The sequence below is a fragment of the Musca domestica genome, unplaced genomic scaffold (genome assembly GCF_030504385.1).
Source record: "Musca domestica strain aabys unplaced genomic scaffold, Musca_domestica.polishedcontigs.V.1.1 1, whole genome shotgun sequence".
Lineage (NCBI taxonomy): Eukaryota > Metazoa > Arthropoda > Insecta > Diptera > Muscidae > Musca > Musca domestica.
The window spans coordinates 49,177,326-49,201,420 of record NW_026712114.1 but is presented as its reverse complement, the minus strand read 5'-3'; the positions used below and the strand labels follow the sequence as shown (position 1 = coordinate 49,201,420).

Below are 24,095 nucleotides of genomic sequence, written 5' to 3'. Positions count from 1 at the left end.
GTGTTGTTAGTTGTTGTGGTCCATTTTACAGCTAAATATAATCCAATGGTCATCTAAAATGCTAGACTTCTTCCCTGTCCTTAACTCTGTTGGTATTTTTTTACACAAAAATAGTGGTCTATTCTACCCACTGTCGTATAATCTAACTTCATGCGATATTTGGTGCCCTTTGGTTTATATTTGTGACCTTTATAGCGGCAGCAAAATTAGGAATATTTTTAGTTGTTGAATCTTTGAAAACAATAGTCCTAGCCCTTCTGAGCCTAACGACAATAAATGCAATCTGTATATAATAATCCCAACCTGTGTTGTAAGGTGAAAAAATATTACAAAATGTACACTTCAATATTATAAGTCAAATTGAAAAAATCGCATGCGATAAAAAATAGAAAAAATGTCGAAAAATACTACAAAATCTATGTTAACATTATTATTGGGATCTTTTTAAGCGATTTTTTCATATTTTATTCTTTTATGCCAAGATGGCATTCTGAATTTAAAAAATATGTCAAATCGGACCAGCCATTCTTGAGATATAAGCATTCTAGTTGACATCCCCTTTCTTCATATATAGACATTGTATACATTTCGCTATATATATCCGATATATTTACTATCGGCATCTACGCAACGGTTAGAATTGACCTGTTCGTCTATTTCTGATTTCGCCGGGATTAAAGCTATTCGCGGCTTAATGGAAAATTTGAATGTTATTTAACACAAATGTTATTTCACCCGCTAAATATTACACGATGACCATCCAAATGGGAAGGCTTCTGCCCATCCCAAAGCTCTAGCCCCATGCTAACTTCCTCGTCGATTGGTCTATAATTGCGACCTGCAGGGCAACTGCAAAATAAGGAAATTTTCAGTTTTTGGTCCATTTCAACCACTAAACATTTTGCGATCATTTCCAAAAACAATAGGACCTGTAGCGTGATTACAAATTAACATGGACAGACAGACAGACGGACGGACATACATCAGCTTGGCGAGATAGGATGATCCATATATACTTTCCTGTGTGGGAAACCAATGTTTCGAGGTGTTGCATAATTGTTGTCGCAATCAAACTTATAATACCCCCAACACATGGTGTTGTAGGGTATAAAAATATCGTGCAATAAAATTATGACAAAAAATAAAAAACTATCACAAAATATTACAGAAAAATATCAGCAGTAATGTAATGGCCAGTAGTGATCTTTTTGTGCCAACCCTAAACTCTAGCAAATTCCGGGTCGATTAGTATGTAATTGTGACATGTAGGGCGTCTGCAGAAAGAGGAATTTTTCTTTGTTGACTGTAGCGTGATTACAAATTGACGTGGATATACGGACAGACGGACGGATACACATAGCTAGACCGACTCAGCTCGGCGAGACAGGAAGATCCATATATAACATCTTCTCTTGGACAAATATTTCGAGGTCTTGTCTTTGGCCAAATCAAACTTAGCCAACACTATACAGATAGTATAGCTTATTCTAAGACTTATAGTGACATTGACATAGAATATTCCATGATATTACTCCTCCTCAATATTTAATGTTATACTTCTTATTGATAGCTTATTACAAACGTAAAACCACTTTGTAACTGTTAGTTTTTTTTTCGTACCCTCTAAGTATGTCCCGAAGTTCCTGCCGCATCTCGTCACAAAGAACAATCCTCATGCAAAATTTAAAAAAATATTTCCCATCGCCCATTAACAATGTTATATCATTTACTTTTTGTAATTTTATATGTGTTTTTCATTCCCTAGATATACAGATTTCCAAAACTTCCTCTTACCCGATAACGATTTATCTTTTGCCACTTTTTGCATCTGCAATAATGGTCATCACTTACAATTTCAAAGTGCTCGGTCTTTCCAAACGCTCAACAAGAAAGTTGTAAATTTTAGTACTATTCGTAGCTATGAAACTATCAAAAACTTTCCTCATAGCAATTCCTGCCTACAAGGGATAAAATTTCAAAGGCACAGGTCTCACCGAACGCTTCAGAGAGTACGTCATGTCACCCCTTTACACCAGCAGTGATCTTATTCCAGTTTAAAGAATTCTACTCAATTCCTTCGCACATAGAACAATTGATACATTTTTTTAGTTCCCAGAAAGGCGAACTTTTTAAATGAATTTCGCAAAACATGTTAACAGCATCAGACAAAGATATATATTTCAAATTTATGTATTGTATTTCTGGCGATACAATATTTATAACATCTTAGTACTCATTTCGAAAATCTACCACTTGTCTCACGATTTGCACCGAATGCGCAACATGCGTGCTGGAACCACATTAGTACATTTTAGTGTTTAGTGCAGTTAAGTATCTGATTCTTTGTAGATCCCAATGCTTTTCGCATAAATGTCCATACACACCGCAATTTATAAACTTTTCATATCGTAAGTGACCCTCGTACTAAATTTTGAAATTCGCATTAAGTAAATTTACAGTATAATTCAAGTAGTACAAATAACCAAAAACTTTACCTTGTCTCGCTAATTTACACTTCTTGGTACATTACACAACAAATATCGGTACAAACAACAATTTTTATTGCGCCTTTCCAGAAGTGAATCCCATACTAAATTTTGAAATTCTAACCCTACAAATTTACTGATTTTTTTACTTTTTAAAACCTCCACCATAGTATGGAGGGTATATTAAGTTTGTCATTCCGTTTGAAACTCCTCGAAATACTCATTCCCCCCATACAACGGTACCTACCTATATTCGGTATTTTGATGATTTTAGCGACATAATTCACCGGAATTGTTTCAAAATTGGTATTTGAAGTTTGTAATGGATACTACAGTCTAAGACAGAAAATTGTCTGTGTGGGTCCACGTCTTCGTATAGCCCCCATATAAGGGTACCTCCCGATATTCGGTACTTTAATGATTTAAGCGACATTTTCCACCGGAATTTGGCATTTGAAGACAGAACATTTTCTGTGCAGGTTCACGTCTTCGTATAGCCCCCATTTAACGGTACCCCCCGATATTCGCTATTTTTATGATTTTATCTACATTATTACCGATTTTTTTTCGCATTTGAATATTGTAATGGCTTATGACAAATGTTACCTATGTAGGTCCATGTCGTCGTATAGATCCTATTATGACAGCCACATTCAGAATTTTTTACGTATTTAATTGATTTTGAGAATTGCCAAATACGTTCCAAATGGTGGAGGGTATTGAAAGTTCGGCCCGGCCGAACTTACAGCATTTTTACTTGTTCGTTCTAAAAATGAAATCGAATTTCGCAAAATAATATTCTTTTACCAGACAAAGCTGAACATCAAATTTGAAAATTCCAGCTCAAACATATATTTAATACTTGCTAGTACTTTTTCAAGTACAAATTTGCAAAAACTACTCTTTATATGATATTTCGTAACATAGTGCCCTATGTTCGAAATTCAATTTAAAGCCAAGTTATTATATTATTTAATCAATATCACCCTCATATATAACCAATTCCAGTCCCATCGTGGTAATTAAACATTGTCGAAAGTTTGTAAAAATACTAACACTTCAACTGTTAATTTCAATTAAAAATTCCTCCATTAATCACTCCTGCAATTATAACGAACTTGTTAATTTTGCTGTTGTTGTTGTTATTGTTGACGCCCCAAAAAACAAACAGCTTAATTTCAAATACCTTCGCAACCCCAAACCTCATAAATTAAAATAAATAATAATTACAATATTAAATAATGTCTGAAGGTCTTAAGGGATTAGAAGGACCAAAAAAACATTGACGATGGAAAGAAGAAATGTAAAATTCATATTTAATAATTGAATAAACCTACAAAAGAGAATTAAAACAAAAAATCGCCCCAAAAGTTGATTTTGCATCGTAAATACCTTAATCCGCCTTAGAAGCCAATTGTTGGTGTTTTTCACTTTTTTCGTTTTTTTTTTTTTTTTTCATGGCCGCTAAGGCTTTAATTACTAAAATCCAATATTGTTATTAATTCAGTGTACCCTTGTCAGGTTGTTGTGTTATTTTTTTCTTGTCATACCTTTTGGCCTGTACATCTGTCCACCAATATGGCCAAGGTGACTAGCAGTCGACGATATTTTGGAAATTAAAATGAATTCGTTTTGAGGTTAATGGCAGTATCACAGAATTGACCTTCTTTAGCGTTTCTATTTGGACCTGTTGCCCTGAGGAAGATATTTAATACGGCTTAATTACTTTGTTATTTTTTTGCGATATTTTGTGATTTGGTTTCTCCGTTGTCCTCTGTTTACACGCAGAAGATTAATTTATTTTGGCTAAATTATGTTATTTGAGAAAATTAGCGGGATTTGTTTTTTTTTTTTTTTTTCATTTGACCATACTGAGAGTTTGAAAACATTTATTTAATAATTCAAACACGTCTAGTCATACCTATTGAAAATTTAATGATAATGTTTCAATGTTATAGAAATCATTCAGAAGCTTTTAATGTTACATTTATAATATATTTTAGCGTTGAGGATTTTAGAGTATATGTTTTAAGAATATGTTGAGAACTTTTAAAGACTATTTATTAAGAATTATTTTTGGAAGCTATTAAGAATACTTTTTTATTAAGTTTTTGGAACTTATTTGTTGTAGTTTGAGAATACATTGGGAAGAATACAGAAGATAGTATGCCAAACTGCTGGGCTTTTTGTAACCTCAGCCATATGGCTATCATTTGATACGGTAAAAACGTGCCTAGACGAAATAACGGTTTTAGACCCTAGGTCTCTTTGAACGAAACTTTTGGAGTCGATCTAGCAATGTCCGTACGTGTGTCTGTCTGGCAGACACATATCCCAATATTTTTAATGTCTGGTGTGAAAATGGAATAATCGGTCCAGTCATATGTTTTTGAATGTCTATAAAAAACATTCGTGAAATATTTTGGGATTCCATTGGAAAAAACCTACTTTTTAGGATAATTTCTTATGAGGTCGATTCTTGAGGGATATTGCTAGCGAGCCATTTTGTGGGGCATCAGTGTAGTTATAAACTAGTAAAAAAGCAGCTAAGTTCGGCCGGGACGAACTTTTAATACCCTCCACCATTTTGAAGGATCTTGAAAAAATTCCAAAAAAAACTCTTCAATGAGAACCGTTAAATGGGGGGTATACGAAGACGTGGACCTGCATAAGTAATTGTTTGTCATAGGCTGTAGTACCGATTCCGAACTTCGCTAAAATCACCAAACTAACGAATATCGGGGGGTACCGTTGTAAGGGGGATATACGATATCGTGGACCTATATAGACAATTCTCTTTCAGGAGATAAAGTACTCAGAAGGAGCTCCTTGTGTGGATTTCTAGATAATTCCATTGAAAAATGTGGCTAAAAACATCAAAATACCGAATATCGGGAGGTATCGTTAAATGGGGATATACAATATCGAGGAATTGTATAGACAATTCTCTTTCAGCAGGTAAAGTACTTAGAAGGAGCTTCTTGTGTGGATTTCTAAACAATTCCATTGAAAAATATGACTAAAATCATCAAAATACCGTATATTGGGAGGAGCAGTTATATGGGATATATATGAAATCATGGACCAATATAGACAATTATCTTACAGGTATTGGAGGTACATAACGTGTTTGGTGAGTCAAATATGTGAACTAGGGCGAGATTATATATAGGAGCTATATTCAAATCTTAACCGATTTCTAATTATTTTAATTTATTTATTATTGTAAATAAATTCCGCCATAGATTCTGAATTTCTTTGGAATCGGACTTACAGTGTTTGGTGCATAACATACATGGAATCGACCGAAATATATATATGGGATAAATATATTTTTCTACCAAATTTAGTCACTCATGTCGAATTTCGTGTTTGGTGCATCAAATACACGAAATTGGCGAGAATACATATGGGAGCTATATCCAAATATGAATCGATTTCAATATAAATTGGCATATTTATTTTCTGATCAAATACCGTCACACATTCCAAATTTAATTGGAATCCAACATATATAGTGTTTGGTGCATCAAATACATGAATTCGGCCGAAAATGTATATGGGAGCTATATCCAAATCTAAACCGATTTCAATAAAATTTGGCAAATTTATTTTTGTTTCAAATTCCGTTACGCATTCCAAATTTTGGGGAATCGAATTTCTAAAATTTATATAGCCCATGTTACTGTCAGACAATGTTGTAGTATACTGGAAATTTTCAGGAAAATCTGTTCAGCGGTTTTTGAGTCCATAAATTACAATCAAACATACAAACCTTGTCCTCTTTTATAGGTATAGATATAACATTGTTTTAATTGGATATTTACACATTCGTTATATTTGTTTTACAAGTTTTCTTACAAATCTAAAGGTGTTTGTTGGTAGAAAAAATAATTCAGATCAGTGACAAAAAGGCTTGAATTTAACAAGAAATATCCAGTAAAGGTTTATTTCTCACCCTTGCTGTATGTTAACTCTAGATACAGAACGGATCTAATGTAAATCCAATCAAATGAGCATTTTTCTGATTTTGCATCTTCCCTCTACCCGCTTTGATTGGCCCAATTAACCGCAAAATATAAATTGATTTCCAACAAAGTTTTCCATTCAAAATCCATGGCGTTGTACTATTCTGGATAAAATTGGCAAACAATCATTTATTTACACCACATCAACTTAAATGCAAAATTCTTAACATTTCTTTTTCCAACAACAATGGAAAACTTTACCATTATGTCAATCGCAAAGTTTTCCCTTTGTTAAAGAATCAGTTAAATTTAGCACATTTTTCAAATATTTACATCTGTCAATGCAAAAAGTAGAGAAAGGCGAAGATTTACTTAAGGAATTCCACAACTTTCTTATTGCTTTGAACAGCAGTTATTTGAAAGTGAAATACAGTGGAAACTAAATTACTGATGGCCCCAGAATTCATGAAATCGAAAACTCAATTGGTGTTAGATATAAAAGTGAATTATAAGTAGTCTACTGTTATTGATTTGAACACTCAACGATTTTCAAAAATGAAGAAAAATATTTGCTAAACATTGTTCAAAAAGCAATTTATTGGAATGTCGAAAAAATTCAAGAGAAGTTTTATTTTCAATTTAGGGATTGATAGACAATTGTTGACATAAAATAAATATTGGGAATGAGCACTGTAAATTTACCAACCACTTAATAGAGATCGGTCTTTTTTCCAAAATGCAGTATTTTATTTAAAAACATGTAAGCAATGGTTATAGCCGTGCTGCGCCAACAATGTGATACCCTACAACTTTACAATATGTTGGAAGCCCCCTTATGTCCAAATCCATTTTGGAAGATTTCGCTTTTGAAATTACAACACGGAGCACTGCCCAGATATACCCTTAGCATTTTGACCAGGGACATTTGCCCAATATGTGGTCCATCTTACAGCTAAATATAATCCGATGGTCATCCAAAATGCTAGAATTCATCCCTGTCCTTAACTCTCTTCTCAGACATGTCGATTGGCTCCAGTTGTATGATAAGCAAATTTTTTGATTAATTTGAACCCCTAAATACTTTGCGATCATATAAAAAAGCAAGAGGCCCCTCTATATCTCCAAATCTTTATGATTTTCTTGTCTACGATATTTGGCTATATTCGTCAACGAAATCCGGATAAAAAACCAGAAGTTTGCCTTTTGTGTATTTCGGATATCGCCTGTAAGTAATGTTAGTATTTTTCACACAAAAGTAGTGGTCCATTCAACCGGCTGTCCTAAACTATAAGTTCATGCGAGATTTCGTGTCCTTCGGTTTCTATTTGTGACCTTTATAACGGCAGCAAAATCAGGAACATTTTTAGTTGATGGTCTATTTCAACCCCTATATATATTGCGGACAGCTTTAAAAAAAAGGCCTGGCCCTTCTGAGCTCAACCCTAACTTTATGAAAATTTTCGTGAAGATCGGACGATAATTGCAATCTGTATATAATAACCCCAACCTGTGTTGTAAGGTGAAAAAATATTACAAAATATACACTTCAAAATTTTAAGTCAAATTGAAAAAATCGCATGCGATAAAAAATATGAAAGTAAATAATTGTCACAAAATGCTACAAAATCTATATAAACGTCATTATTGGCACCTGTTTATGCGATTCTTTTAGATTTTATACTTTTATGCCAAGAGGCCATTCTGAATTGACGAAATTTGTTAAAATCGGTCCAGCCATTCTTGAGATATAAGCATTCTAGCTAACTTTCCCTTCCTTTGTATATACGCATTGTATATATTCGTATATTCTACATAACGGTCAGAATTGACCTTTTCGTCTATTTGTGATTTCGCCGGGATTGAAAATATTCGCGGTTTAATGGAAAATTTGACTTTTACTTAACACAAATGTTGTGGCCTATTTCACCCACTAAATATTACACGATGACCATCAAAATTGGGAGGCCTAAACTCTAGCCCCATGCTAACTTGCGATTCGATTGGTCTATAATTACGACCCGTGGAACAACTACAAAATCAGGAAATTTTTAATTTTTCGATCCATTTCAAATCCAAAATATTATGAGATCATCTCATCTATTCTGGCTCTAGCCCCACCTCCATTCTAAATTTAATGAAGATCGAGCCATTATTGCGACCTGTAGAGCGATTACATATTATCATGGACAGACGGACGGACATACATAGCTAGATTGACTCAGCTCGGCGGGATAGGAAGATCCTTATATACTTCCGTATGTGGGAAACCAATATTTAAAGGTGTTACATAATTTTTGGCCGAATCTAACTTATAATATAATAGTGTTGTAGGATATAATAAATAGGGAAAAATTTGAGAACATTGTTCCTACATATATTTTAATTAAATTTATTAAATAGTCATTCGAAAATCTGTTCAGTTTGATATTACATTCTTTAAGACCACTTCAATTTTTAATAGTCGTGAACGAACGAATTTCTTATCCTTAACTTCTGTCAAGACCATGTCACCTCTTTCGCTTTTGCAAACGACATTGAAAATGCAAGACACACACACACACACGTACACAAAGGAAGAAAAACACAACAAACAAATTTCCGCACAATAATTCAAATTGAAAATGTCAAGAAATTTCATTTTGTAAGAAATTGTTTAAGTACTTGACAGTGAGATGCTGCTTCGTTGCACTTATCCAGTAATCTAAAAAATGAAAACTGAAAGATGGATACACAAATGGAAATATCATTATAATTTGCAGTGAATACATTTCTATGATAAGTGCTTCGGAGTAAGCATGGCACACAAACAGATGAATAATATTAAAATGTCATAGTTACTGACAAGTGCAGCATGAAACTTAAGTAAATATAGGCTATAACAGTTTGGCCGATCAATGCAGAGTGATATTTATTCTATGAAGACTGTTGAGCCAGGGCGTAATTTCACCATAAGGATGGGACAATATCACCCAAGGACACTAAAACTATATTTTACTACAAATTTCATTGAACTATCAAACTCTAGATTCCGAACGAAATGAAGAAGGGGGAAAAACTCAAACAAAAAAATCACTCTAGATTCCGAACGAAATGAAGTGGGTGGGCAAAATTTCACCCAGGTCCGTTGATCTTTTGTTATGGGCAATGGGTTATATAGGTCCATGTTATGGTAGTATGTACGAAACATCCTTGCAAATACCTTTTTTAGTATAGACCCCATATAACTGTACCTCCAACTATTCGGTATTTCCAACTTCACGTCTTCCAACAAAATTATCTCAAAATTGGCAGTTGGAATTCGCAATAGGATCTCTCTGGCGGGTAATTGGCTGTTGCCTCCATATTACTTTACCATCCGACATTCCGTATTTTAATAATTTTCGAGACATTGTTTCAAGGGAAGTTTTTGCAATTTTGCAAGTTCCTTCCAAATGGTGGAGGATATTAAATGTTTGGAACGGCCAATCCTTACTGTTTTTTTTTTTTTTTTTTTTTTATTCTAAGGGGTTGCATTGGAAAAATAGGAAATAACATTTAAAAAAGCTGCTAAACTCGGCCGGGCCGATCTCTTAATACTTGAAACTTGAACATGAAAATTTTCAAATACTTTCGAAACTGATTACGATTTTTATACTCTAAAACACAATGTGTTGGGGGTATTATGAGATTGATCGGGCCAAAAATTATGTAACACCTCGGATCTTCCTATCTCGCCAAGCTGAGTCGATGTAGCTATGTATGTCCGTCCGTCTGTCCATGTTAATTTGTAATCACAGTACAGGTCGCAATTATGGTCCGATCTTCACGAAATTTAGAATGGAGGTGGGGCTAGGGCGAGAATAGAAGCCTATTGGAGATGATAGCATAATAATAAGGGGTTGAAATTAACCAAAAAGTGAATAATTTCCTGATTTTTCACTTGCTCTACAGGTCGCAATTATAGACCAATCAACGCGGAAGTTAGCATGAGCCTAGATCTTAGGTCTGGGCAGAAGTCTCCCAATTTTGATGGTTATCGGGTAATATTTAGTGTGTAAAATAGTCCATGACTTTATCGTCCGATCCTCACGAAAATTTTCACAAGGGTAGGCTCAAAAGGGTTAGGCTCAAAAGGGCTAGGTCTATTGTTTTCAAAGATGTTCGCAATATATTTATTTTGCAGTGCTCCATAACATAATTTCAAAAGCGAAATCTTCCAAAATGGATTTGGACTTAAAGGGGCTTCTAACACATTGTAGTGTTGTAGGGTATCACATGGTCGGCCCTGTACGACCATAGCTTTGCTTAAGTGTTTTTTTTTTTTTTTGTCATAGGCTGTAGTACCCTTTAAGATCTTCAAATACGAAATTGTTTCCGGTAAGCAATGTCTCCAGAATCGTCACTATACCGAATATTGGGAGGTACTGTTATATCTGAGCTATACGAAAACGTGGACCGACGTGGTCCATTTAAGAACTTGACCTGCCTACTGGCAAAATACACACTTTGCAAAATGTCGAAAGAAGTGTAATTACAACAGACTGAGAAACGGACAGACAGACGGACATCTTAGAATGTTACGCTGATGATATTCTTTGTAGAGTTTATCATGAGTATTTCTAGGAGTTAGAAGCGAAATGAGAAAGTTAATATGACCTTAATGGTATGGTGGAGGGTATACAAATTATCCTAAGTAAATATTCCTAAAATAGTCCTAAGTAAAGCCTCAATATATCCCTCAGAGTCTCTAAAATCAGTAATTTCTTCATCAGAGCAAAATTCTATGTTGTTTCAACGACGACCGTCTATTTGTTGAAATCTGGATAAAGTCGTCATAATTTATATGGATTTCTGAAATTTGACACAATAATTTGAATGGTCCACCTTATAGATATAGGCTCATGTGTCAGTTACACCTGATGAAGAAGGAGTGGAAAAATGGTTCTTCATTTAAATATCGTTATGTTTTGAAAGTGTATCGATATACATTTGATATTCTGATCCTTAGACATTCATCCATAAATTTAAAACTAAATGTGGTTGTATGTTAGAGCAATCTAACTACAAATTTTGCTGAAATGAACTGATTTAGAACGATTTATAACAAGTTTTTTAATTTTTTGCTTTAATTGGGACCCGCTAAGCTATTTATTCAAATTCAAATTATGTGGTTATAAAGCTTGCGATTTAAAATTGGTTATTTATAACTCGAGTGGGTGACTATTATCCCGGCTTTCGAAGTCAAAATTTTTGTGCGTAATTTTTTCTAAAATACCTGTTTTTATATTTTTTATTTATTTATCTATGCACATTTCAAATCCAGTTTACTTAGCTATAAAAACTGCGAACGATCAAAATAGGTTGACTCCGCGACATGAAAAAACTTATTTTCAATCATTTTCTTAATTGATTTCCACTTTATCACGCGCCTCTTTTATAAGTATGTTTTTTAATTTCATTTAATAATAAAATCACAATATATTTAGTGATCAAATGCTTCAGCTTAAATATATCAATTTGATTTTTAATGGATTTATATCATAATTCCTTGTCATCGATCATTTATTTATAAGTAAGAATCATGAACCGAAGCGCATATCTATATAGGTATAAGTAAATAATGCCGGACTTTTATTTATTAGTATTTTTAACTAAGTATTAAAAAAGGAATTATTTTTAACAAATGTTTTTCACGTGCAAACCTTTAAGTTGTTTTAAGTTTTCTCCCTCAATTGTCTGGAAAACTCGTAAGCCTAAAACTTGTGAGTACCACAACATTGGTACTAAATAATTAATTACACTACTGTTATCGAATCTTTTTATTAGTGTTCGAACAAAGCATTGAATAACATGCAGAAAAAAATCGCTATTGTATTTTCACTTTTCATCTATCCTTCTCATAATCATAACTTTATGTAACTCTACCACGTCCTAACCAAACACTCTCATCATTGCAAGTTCCTTCCAAATGGTGGAGGGTGCTATATTTAGGTCGCATTTATCATTCGATCTTTACAAAATTTAACATGGGAGTAGGGTTAGGATCAGAATAGAAGCCTATTGTTTTGGAAGAAATTCACAAAATACACAGGGTTTAAAATGGACCATAAACCTAACAATTTTCTAGATTTTGCAGTCACCCCACAGCTTTCTAGATAATATTTAGCTAATGAAATTGATCACAATTTCATGTGAATAAATACCAAAATGAACGAAATAAAAAAACGTGAAAGGCACACCCCTGATCTTTACTTTGATGGAGAGTTCGTTGACGAATATAGCCAAATAGCGGATATGCAGGAGGTCGTATGGAGGAATAAAATTAACACGACGCGACTTTTCAAGCTTTTGTTTGTCTTTTTTTCCAATAAAAGTGTTTTTTGTATTAACATGGTCCTGTCATGAACCGTTATCTAGATAGTATAGACACAAACCATTTGCTCAGAATGCATTTTGTCTAGTCTTTACCATTTTAGGTCTTTGGTATTGGTTCCAGAGTTATGATGATTATTCGAAAAGAGGAGCAATTAAGTTCAATATTTGAGTTTATTATGAAGTAGATATGGGGATGTTTCTTAGGGGTATATTTAATCTACTCGGATGAGTTTCAGATCTACAGAAACGTTACCGCTTATGCGGCTGTACCGTATAATGTACAATTAGACAAATACAATTTTGGAACAAGTAAAAAAGCTGTACGTTCGACCGGACCGAACTTTTAATACCCTCAACCATTTGGAACGAATTTGGCAATTTTCAAAAAAATAAAATCCGTTAAAACTTCTGTTAAAATCCTAAAAATACTGAATGTAGCCGCTACACGAGGACGTGGGCCAGCATAGGCAACTTTTGTCATAAGCCATTACAATATTCAAATGCGAAACTTGAAAAAAAAATTCGGTTAATAATGTAGCTAAAATCATCAAAATACCGAATATAGGGAGGTACTATTATATGGGGCTATGCCAAAACGTGAACCTGTACAGACAATTTTCTGGCATAGACTGTAGTATCCATTACGATCTTAAAATACAAATTTGAAACAATTCCGGTGAATAATATTGCTAAAATCATCAATATACCGAATATCAGGGGGTACCGTTATATGGGGGCCATACGAAGACCTGCACAGAAAATTTTCTGTTTCAGGCTAGTATCAATTACGAACTTTAAATAACAAATTTGAAACAATTCCGGTGAATAATATTCCTAAAATCATCAATATACCGAATATCAGGAGGTACCGTTATATGGGGACCATACGAAGACGTGGGTCTGCATAGACAATTTTTTGTCATATGTTGTAGTATCCATTACGAACTTCAAATACAAAATTTAAAATATTTACGGTGAATAATGTCGCTTAATTAAAAAAACCGAAAATAGTGAATTGCCATTATATAGGGAATATACCAAAACGTGGTCCTACATTTTCAATACCAAAAGTCCTGCAGACATAATATACGTTTGAGTTAAATTTTATCAACCTACTTTATTTCGTTCGGAAGCTAGAGTGACCGGACATCGCTAAATCGACATAGAATTTTATGCTGATCAAGAATTTTGGGATCTAAAATGTATATTTCGAGGTACTACAAACGGAATGACCAACTTAATATACCCTCCATACTATGGTGGAGGGTATAAAAAAGGTTGAATGTGCTGGATGTTCATTTCGCAGACCCTGGTTACATTTATAAGACATATGACTGGTCGTGGCAACATATTTCCGGAGGGGGGGAAGATTTAATTGATTATTTTTATATAAATTTGCCAATGACATAACCATAAACCAATTACAAAATAGTAACATTTTTTTAAAATACTTACATTCACGATAAACAATCTTTGCTGGTCAGGCTATCAAACAAACACTTTATCACGTGCCTCTAATTATACACATTTTTAAATTTCATTTTATAACAAAATCACATTATATTAAGTAATCACATTTTCCAGCTTAATTGTATCATTTTGTCTTTTAGTGTATTAATATCGTAAGCCCAGTCCTTGCCATCAATCATTAAGTTATAAGTAACACTCACGAGCCGAACCGCATGTTTATTTGCCGTTATTAGCAACTAATGTCGGACTTACTTTCATTGTTATTTTTAAATTTGAATTGAAATAAAAATATTTTTAACAAATATTTAAATTCTCACGTGCAAACCCTTTTAGTATCATAAAAGATTTGACGATCTACTCTCTCCAATAGTCTATAAATAAAATCTTGAACCCCACAACATTGACACAGCACATTGTAATATGCTACTGCTATTAAATTTTCACATAAACAATCGAACAAACCATTAAATAACACATTCGAACAAAGATCTATTGTACACTTTTGTTAACATTGGATTATTTTCACTTTGTATCATTTCTTTTTAATTTGGGCCTGTACTTATTTTATTCTTTTATTTCTTATGAAACTCTTATTTTCTTCTTCATTACCAATCACTCATCAGACCATCCCCCAACATGCACGTACAATAACAACATTGGAGTTTGTTTTTGTTTTTTTAAGGTCAACTGTACTTTCATTTCTATTTACAAATAATTCTTTGTTTTTATTTGCCTTTCATTCTCTTCCAAAAACACTATTTAATAGTGCAATAGTATTACCCTCTTTGCTCCACTCTCTCTCTCTCTCAATACGCAATGTAAATCTCGACCAAAGAAAAACAACGACAAAAAACACATCTGTTATGTCTGCTCCACTTTTGTTGTGCACACTGCTAACGCCAACAGATTAATTTCTTTGCAAATTATATATATTTGATAATTTAACACTATTAACTAAAAAATTGTAATTTAATTGAAATAAAATCGATGATTCTTTTGCAATTTAATGATTTTATGATTAACTATTGCAAACATTTGCGCCAAAATGGTGAAGTCACAGAAAAAACATGCGAACGATTTGAAAGTATAACGAAAACTAACTCCAACTTTAAAGAAGAAGAAAACAAAAAGCGTACTCTGAGTTGCGATTAGAAGAGAGTCATGAAGTACTCTTTACATTAATATGCAAGAGAACCTCAATAATAGCAAAACAAATGATCAAGAGTTTAGACTCTTTCAATTTGCGTATTAAGAGATTAGAATGTATTGGCATCATAGATGGGCAAAATATTGAAAGAGATTACTAATAGGAGAATTCTGAAATAAAATTCCTGCATTGAATTTTAATTAATTTAAAAAATGTTAATCAAAAATATAATCAGCTCAAACATTTTTTAATAAAAACAATTGTATAAAATAATGCGTATAAGCATAGACAAATTAGGTATAGACCAGCGGTGCTCAAAACCGTGTTCTAGAACATGAACCGAAAAAAGAGATAATTTAAGAGAAAATTAAAATTCAGTTTTTCTTTATATTTTACGGTTCTATTAAATTGTTTTTAGACACGAATGTTTGCCAAATTAATTTATAAAGCAAATGGATAAATAATGACTTAACACTGTTTTGTTCTTGATTTAAATAAGCAAAGAGAAATTTGACCGAAAAAATATCTCTTTATAGTCAAATTTCTCTTTGCTTATTTAAATCAAGAACAAAACAGTGTTAAGTCATTATTTAAACAAATATTTTTTATCCATTTGCTTTATAAATTATTTTGGCAAACATTTATGTTTAAATACAATTAAATGGAATCGTAAAATATAAAGAAAAACAGAATTTTAATTTTCTCTTCAATTATCTCTTTTTTCGGCTCATGTTCTAGAACTCGGTTTTGAGCACCGCTGGTATAGACTAAAAAGTTGTCTCATCTGTTATCTCTGAAAGAAGTGCTTCAATAGATGTCGTTCATGTTATGAGAGAGGTTCAGTAGATTCACTCAATTCTCTCAAAATACAAAATATTAAATATATTTAATATTTAAAAATACAGATTTAAGTTCTATAGCAGAAAAATGAATAAATTGTTTTCGACGTCGAGTGACTTCCCTAGCCCTGAGTGACTTGACTGGCCCAAGATCAACAATAGTGACATCTGCCGGAAGGAAAAATTTTAAAACTTTTTAGTCTATACCTTTATTTGTCTATGGTATAAGGCTGTTTTTGATGTTTTACTCATGACAGAGAATAAGAGACAGCAACGCTAGCTAGCATACTTGCCCATCTATGATTGGCATAATAAAAATTTTAAACTCCATTAAGAATTCCACTGGAATTTTAGTTTTGAGATGTTAGTTACTGAGACTTGACAAATTTTTAAATGACCGAATTTTTAAACCTACCTATTTCTGTTTGCGCCATACCAGAAAGTTAGTTTAAATTTGAAGGAAATATTTGCCTGAAGGAAATATTTTTTGTCCGAAGTGCCTACAATTTGGAATTTTGGCAGTTGTATATTTATAAAACTTTTTGAGACAAATATTATCACCATATTATCATATAATCACCAAATTTGAGTTGTGAGGAAAATTACCACTACTTTTGCTAGATAACTAACAATTTTTGATAATATTTATGAAGAAAATCCAAATAAAAAATTGAAAACGTCGTTCACATTCACATAACACTAGCAAAAGTTGTGGGGAAAATTACTACTACCTTTGCTATATAACTTTTTCGTGTAAAAAATAACCTCCTAAATTTGCTCATATTTCGATCCCGTACTTTCTGGGCAAAGCTGCTCTCTCTCTCTCTCTCTCTCTTGAGTCTATTTTCTTTCTGTTGCGGCATCAGTTCTTCCACTTTTTGGAATTTCAATGGAGTATTGTGATGTGTTCAGCTCTCGAGCTATTATTCGACCACTGCGACGCGGATTTCGATCAAGTTGCTTTGTTACTTTCGAACCATTTCTGCTGATGTTGCTGTTTTCTTCCGTCCACTTCCTTGACGTCGGGCTACGCTACCAGTACCATGGTAACGAACGATAGTACGAGACACAAAAGATTTATTCACATTTAAATGCTGGAGTGCTCGAACGAAAGCCACTTGTGGTTTTCCAGCCAAATATAAAGATATTACACCATCACTATTGAATTCCATCACGAATAACTCTTTTTCTGGAAAATTCTCAGCAAAATGCTTTTGTACGCTTGTAAACAATATAATGATATGTCACTGGAATAATTTTAATAGCTGTCGGACGAGGGGCTAAGAAATGACAGCAGTCTGAAGTTGGTTGCAGTTTTTTCATCTCACCTTGTATTATCAATTTGCCACTAATATTTTGTTTTGATTTATTTTTTTAAAATTAGTATTAGATTTGTGTATTATTATGCTTTAAAAATATGCATTAAGGCCTAAAAATACGGGCCGGCAACGCGAACCGGGGCAATTTTTATTTCATAAATAACATGTCTCTCTAAGTTTCTCTTTAAGTTTACAATTTTTATATAAGGAATCCTTTTAACCTTTCAGTCCAGCTTCAATCTAACATGTCGCCTTATTTTGTTTTTTCTTCTTTTCATTGCAGAATTTGGACAATCACTCTAGTGTTTCCATCAAACGGTTTCAAGCAACAAAAGGAACAAGATTTTCATTCAATACCAAAGGATAACAAATAAAAAAACAAAAAGAAATAAAAAACACCTGAAAATACTCTCTTCAATACGTTAAATGAAAAAAGAATCTTTTTTTTTCAAAAAAGACAACAAACAAGTAGAACGACATACAACGCTAAGAAAACAACTCCCTCTTACAAAAGAAATTACACTGCTTGCTCGTTGGTTGACTGGCCGGCTAGTTGGCCTAATAAAGGAGAGAATACATGAACATAAAGCTGACACAATAACAGGCTGCCAACACATACAAACAACAACACAACCCCTAAAAAAAGTACAACGACCACGACCGAAGAAGAACGACACTGATAAATGGAAGAGCATTCTTGGTATGAAAGGACATGTCATGTTAGATGCTGCTGCCATCGGAACAACTGAATGGACCAACGACATAAACGAACGTACGAATGAATGAATAAAAGCGAACGAACGAACGAGCAAGCGAGCGACCGCCCAACCGACCGACTGAACAAGTGAATGACTGACATGTCACATGAGAACATGAGCATGAATAGTGAAACTAAAGAGTAGAATTATGATAAATGACAATTAAACCCACAAAAAGGAAAACTAGTAGTTGGAGAGAGGCCACGAAGAGTGCTGGAAGAAGCAGAAAACGTCAATCAGCAAAGACTCAAGAACATGTTGACGTGTAAAAAATAATATGTTACACTGACACAATACCAAGAGCTGAGCAAAGAAAGTGTGAGGCACCGCAGCACCACGGGGAACAGTTGTTAACTGGCTTAGAATTTAAGACAAGAAAATAAATGGATTTACACACGGCTTTTGGTAAAGAAATTGTAATTATTTATCAAAAGGATATACACAAGAAACGGAGAAGTTTGCTGCAAAGAGAGCTTTTGCCAGACCAAAGACAATTCGATAAGAGAATGGCAGACGTTTGAGAAGAATTATGTAAAAAGAAAAACAATCGCTCATTTTAAGCAATATAATACCAAAGATAAATCACAACAAAAGGAATCACAGAATTGAGAGAGAAAAATAGAAAATCATAGAAAAGAGTAGAGTAATTCATAAAAAAGAGTATACATCTCTTTGATAAACCAAGAAACACAAGAAACAAAAATATCATATGGATTCATTAGACTCAAAAACCGCTGACTATTTTAATATCAATTTCAGAATTCCTATAAATGCTCCTAGTTGGTTCTATGCCAACACCAACAAAAACAGCAACAGCAATGCTCTCTATAGTAACAACAAAAACAACAGTAACACCCACCACTATACTAGAGTTTCTACATGTAATATTCAATCATCCTCCTCCACAAATCGAAATCCAACTTCGTCATCCACATCCACGTCACCAACGCCATCATCCTCATCACTGGTCAATGATAATTTTAAATTTCAACGCTATCATCGCCGGAAATCCTGCCCTTGGAAACGGATATCACAAAAGTTGAAACATTTTATGCTATCACTGTTGAGAACATTATTCTATGTTCTCTTCTTGCTAAGCCTAAGTGATTGCTGGTTTCAAGTAGGTTCGGCCTCTTTGATATTGTCGGAGGAGTCGCATGGTCAAAGCAGTTTTGGCAATCGTACATCAACGGTATTACAGCTACCCATACAGGCTTTGATATTTGAGGTGGCAGCTGTTGCACCCGACGCCAATGGCAACGCAGCAGACACAGAGGGAGCAACAAACAATAGTAGTAGTCCGCACACAACGGCCAACATACAAACTAATGATGGCACTTCGTCCTCCGCTTCGACTTCAGAACACTCCAATCATCATCGTAGAAACCCACACAGTATTAGCAACATGTTTACCACAGCCAGCCCGGTCAGCAGCGTCACCTCTACTTTGCCACCATGGGCAACAGGAAATGAGACACTATGGCTGTCATCACCCACCCTATCGTCCTTTTCGTCATCATCCTCCTCCGCTGCCGTCGACTCATCGGACTCATTATCAGTCGCCTCAACATCCCTACCTGCATCATCGCTGCCCACAACCCTTGTTGAATTTACAACACCTGCTTTCCACACGGTACTGGTCAGCATAATTCTGCTGTTCGTTATCCTCGGCACAATAGTCGGCAATGTCCTGGTATGCATTGCCGTGTGCATGGTGCGTAAACTACGACGTCCTTGTAATTATTTATTAGTCTCCTTGGCTCTCTCTGATCTCTGTGTGGCCGTTCTCGTGATGCCCATGGCCTTGCTCTATGAGATTTTGGAAAAGTGGAGTTTTGGCCCGGTTTTGTGCGATATCTGGGTATCATTCGATGTCCTTTGCTGCACGGCATCCATCCTCAATTTGTGTGCCATTTCGGTGGATCGCTATTTGGCCATCACCAAGCCCCTGGAGTATGGGGTTAAACGGACACCGCGGCGCATGATGTTGTGTGTGGCGCTGGTATGGCTGGCAGCCGCCTGCATTTCATTGCCACCGCTGCTCATACTGGGCAATGAACACGAGGATGAACACGGTAATCCCATGTGTTCGGTGTGTCAAAATTTTGCATATCAAATTTATGCAACGCTGGGTTCCTTTTACATACCACTGGCCGTAATGCTCTTTGTTTACTATCAGATATTCCGGGCAGCCAGGCGCATTGTGTTGGAGGAGAAGCGAGCACAGACACACTTGCAGCATGCCCTCAATGGCACGGGGTCGCCGCCAGGTCACACTGACCTAGAGGCCCACGGCCACCAACAACAACATCGTCACAGTAGCTATGGTAATACATCGTTAAATTATTCCACGTGCGGTGGTCTTTCTGCCAGCCATCATAGTGGCCATGGTGGTCATGGCGGCGGCGGTGGTAGCGGTTCTAGTGGCCTCTTGGGTTCACCACATCAAAAGAAACTGCGTTTCCAGCTAGCCAAAGAGAAGAAGGCCTCCACCACCCTGGGCATAATAATGTCCGCATTTACCATTTGTTGGCTGCCATTCTTCATTTTAGCTCTCATCCGGCCATTTGTGGAATCGGAAACCACCCATGTGCCACAATCACTGTCTTCGTTGTTCCTATGGCTGGGCTATGCCAATTCATTGCTCAATCCCATTATTTATGCCACCCTAAATCGAGACTTCCGTAAACCTTTCCAGGAGATACTCTACTTTAGATGTTCCAGTCTGAATACAATGATGCGTGAGAATTACTATCAGGATCAGTATGGAGAGCCACCGTCACAGCGTGTCATGTTGGGCGATGAGAGGCATGGGGCGCGAGAGAGTTTTCTCTGAAATTAGGTGTATTGAGAGTCCCTAAAAAAGAACCTCAACACAAAGAAAGACACACAGTGAAAATCACCAAAAAATGATGGGAAGAGAGGCATCAAAAAACCAAGACGATATTTTTAAGAGAGCCATTGCCTAAGTGAGTGGAGAGAATGTGGAGAAGCAAGGAACACAATCAAATCACAGCAAATTGGAGTCTTTTAGTTTTTTTCTCTTGACAAATTTTCTCTTTTTCTTTCTCTTCATCTTCTTCCACTTCTGTGACTAAACGAGTGATGATTTTTATACAAACCACATATTAGTTAAACAAAGAAGAAAAATAAATAAATGTATCATTGAAATGGAAACTATTAAACTTGTTGCTATTCTAGTTATTGTTTGTACTATTTTTAACAAAACGAAAAAAAAAACACAATTTCCATAAACAAAAAAATCAAAACTAAAAGCAAAACTAAAAACATGCATATATTAATCTATGAGTTGACAAAAAACAACCACACAAAAGAGCAAAGAAATCCTATTTTTAAAATAATAAGTCAGTAAATAAGTCAACAAATGAAATGATATGAAATAAACGCAAACCAAAAAAAGGACATTAATATACTCCCAGAATTCAATGTAAAATATTACATCATAAAATAATTATAAAGCAAAAAATATTAGTTTTTCTAGTTACTAAGTAAACGAGCAACAAAAATAGTGAACTATTATTAAAGGACATCTTAATAAGTCATTAGAATATTATTGTAGTAGACATGCATACACATACACACCCATAAAAATGGTTGGTTGCTAATGGTAGCAAACCATTAGAAAACTCAATTCTCTGTCGTTTAAGATAGCTTTTTTTAGGTTTGATTGTAATATAACTTTTCGGGGTAATTTTTGTTATATTAATATTTCTTAATTTAATTATGTTTGGATATAGGAGAGATTTTTTATTCATTGGAAGAGAGTGAGATCAGAACACTGTCGTCCTTATTAAAAATGTTTATTGTCGAAAAATGGTATATAACCCCATCAGGGATGAAGGTTTGATGGAAACTGGGCCGAATTCTTGAGTTATAATATGATTTTAAAAACAAGTAAAAAGCTGTAAGTTCCGGTCCGAACTTTGAATACCCTCCACTATTTGGAACGAATTTGGTAATTTTATAAAAATAAACAAGTAAGTCGTGCGGGCCGACCACGAAGAAGCCTCTTTATGTCCAAATCAATGTTGGAAGATTTCGCTTTTGAAATTATGTCACGGAGCACTGCCCAGAATATTTCCCTTAGCATTTTCACCAGACACATTTACGCACCCTATCGTGCTGTTAGTTGTTGTGGTCCATTTTACATTTTAAATATAATCTATCCAAAATTCTAGAATTCTTCCTTGTCCTTCAATTGTGTGATCTGGATTTTTTTCTGTTTTTGTTTCATTTTAACCGCTAAATATTTTGCGATCACCTCCAAAAGCAAGAGACCCCTCTGTATCTCCAAATTTAGACTCATCTATTTGATTTGCTTGTCTACGATATTTGGCTATATTCGTCAACGAAGTCAGCATAAAAAAGCCAGAAGTTCGCCTTCTGTGTATTTCGGATATCACCTGTAAATAATTCTGACATTCTTTCACACAAAAGCTGTAGTCCATTCTACTTGCTTTCCTAAACTCAAACTACATGCGATATTTCGTGTCCTTTGTGACCTTTATAACGGTCAACCTCTAAATATATTGCGGACATCTTAGAAAACAATAGGCCTAACCTTTTGAGCCTAAACCTACCCTTGTGAAAATTTTCGTGAAGATCGGAAATGTTTCAGTTTTTGGTCCACTTGAACCGCTATATATTATGCAATCATCTCGAAAAGCAATAGGCTTCTATTCTGGCCCTAGCCCCACCTTCATTCTAAATATCGTGAAGATTGGGTTATAATTGCGACCTGTAGAGTGATTACAAATTAACATGGACAGACGAAAAGATATACATAGCTAGATCGACTCAGTTCGACGAGATAGGAAGGTCCATGTATACTATCTTATGTGGGAAACCAATATTTCGAGGTGTTATATAATTTTTGGCCCAATCAAACCTATAATACCCCCAACACAAAGTGTTGTAGGGTATAACAAGTAAAAAGCTGTAAGTTTGGTGGTGCCGAACTTTGAATACCGTCCACTATTTGGAACAAATTTCGTAATTCAAAAAAAAAAAACGTTAAAAATTCTGTTAAAATCTTAAAAATACCGAATGTAGGCATTATATTATATTAGGGTCTATGCGACAACGTGGAGCTGCATAGGCAAGATTTGACATAAACCATTACATTATACAAATGCAAAACTTGAAAAAAATATCGGTGAATAATGTAGCTAAATATCATCAAAATGCCGAATATCTGGAGGTACCATTACAGACAATTTTCTGTCATAGACTGTAGTATCCATTACGAACTTCAAATACCAAACTTGAAATAATTCCGATGAATAAGGTCGCCAAAATCATGAAAATACCGAATATCGGGAGGTACCGTTAAAACCCATCATGACCAATAAAGACCAATTTTTAAACAAATCCGTGAAAAAAGTTAAAAAAAATCGTGAAAATAAAGAATATACCAACCATTATAGACACAATGCAAATCGTTCTGCCAAATTTGATGGATGGAATTAATGTGGACTGCATCGTGATTTTAACAGACAGACGGACAAACAGACAAATCGACTTCGAATTTTATGCTGATTATGAATATATATGAATATTTCGGGATTTTACAAACGGAAGTACAAAGTTAATATACCCTCCTCACCAAGGTGGAGAGTATAAAAACGTTCTCGCACGGTACAAATAAAAGGCAATTTGCAGAAAGAACAACTAAAAATGTAGTTACTTTTTATACATAACTAAAAGCAAATAAAAGAAGTAGTTATGTTCTGT

At 34.5% G+C, this 24,095-nt stretch overlaps 1 protein-coding gene across 2 annotated transcripts in view; it reads left to right on the top strand.

Annotated features, from left to right (window-relative positions):
• LOC101897018 (5-hydroxytryptamine receptor 1) overlaps positions 1 to 21,518 on the top strand; it is a 329,084-nt gene extending 307,566 nt beyond the window's left edge. For both annotated transcript variants that reach the window (XM_059123704.1, XM_059123712.1), the window contains exon 4: positions 17,867 to 21,518. In XM_059123704.1, coding sequence (XP_058979687.1) covers positions 19,051 to 21,177 — 2,127 coding nt within the window. In that variant the 5' untranslated portion in view covers positions 17,867 to 19,050 and the 3' untranslated portion in view covers positions 21,178 to 21,518. The remainder of the gene's footprint in view (positions 1 to 17,866) is intronic.
• The last annotated feature ends 2,577 nt before the right edge of the window (positions 21,519 to 24,095 follow it).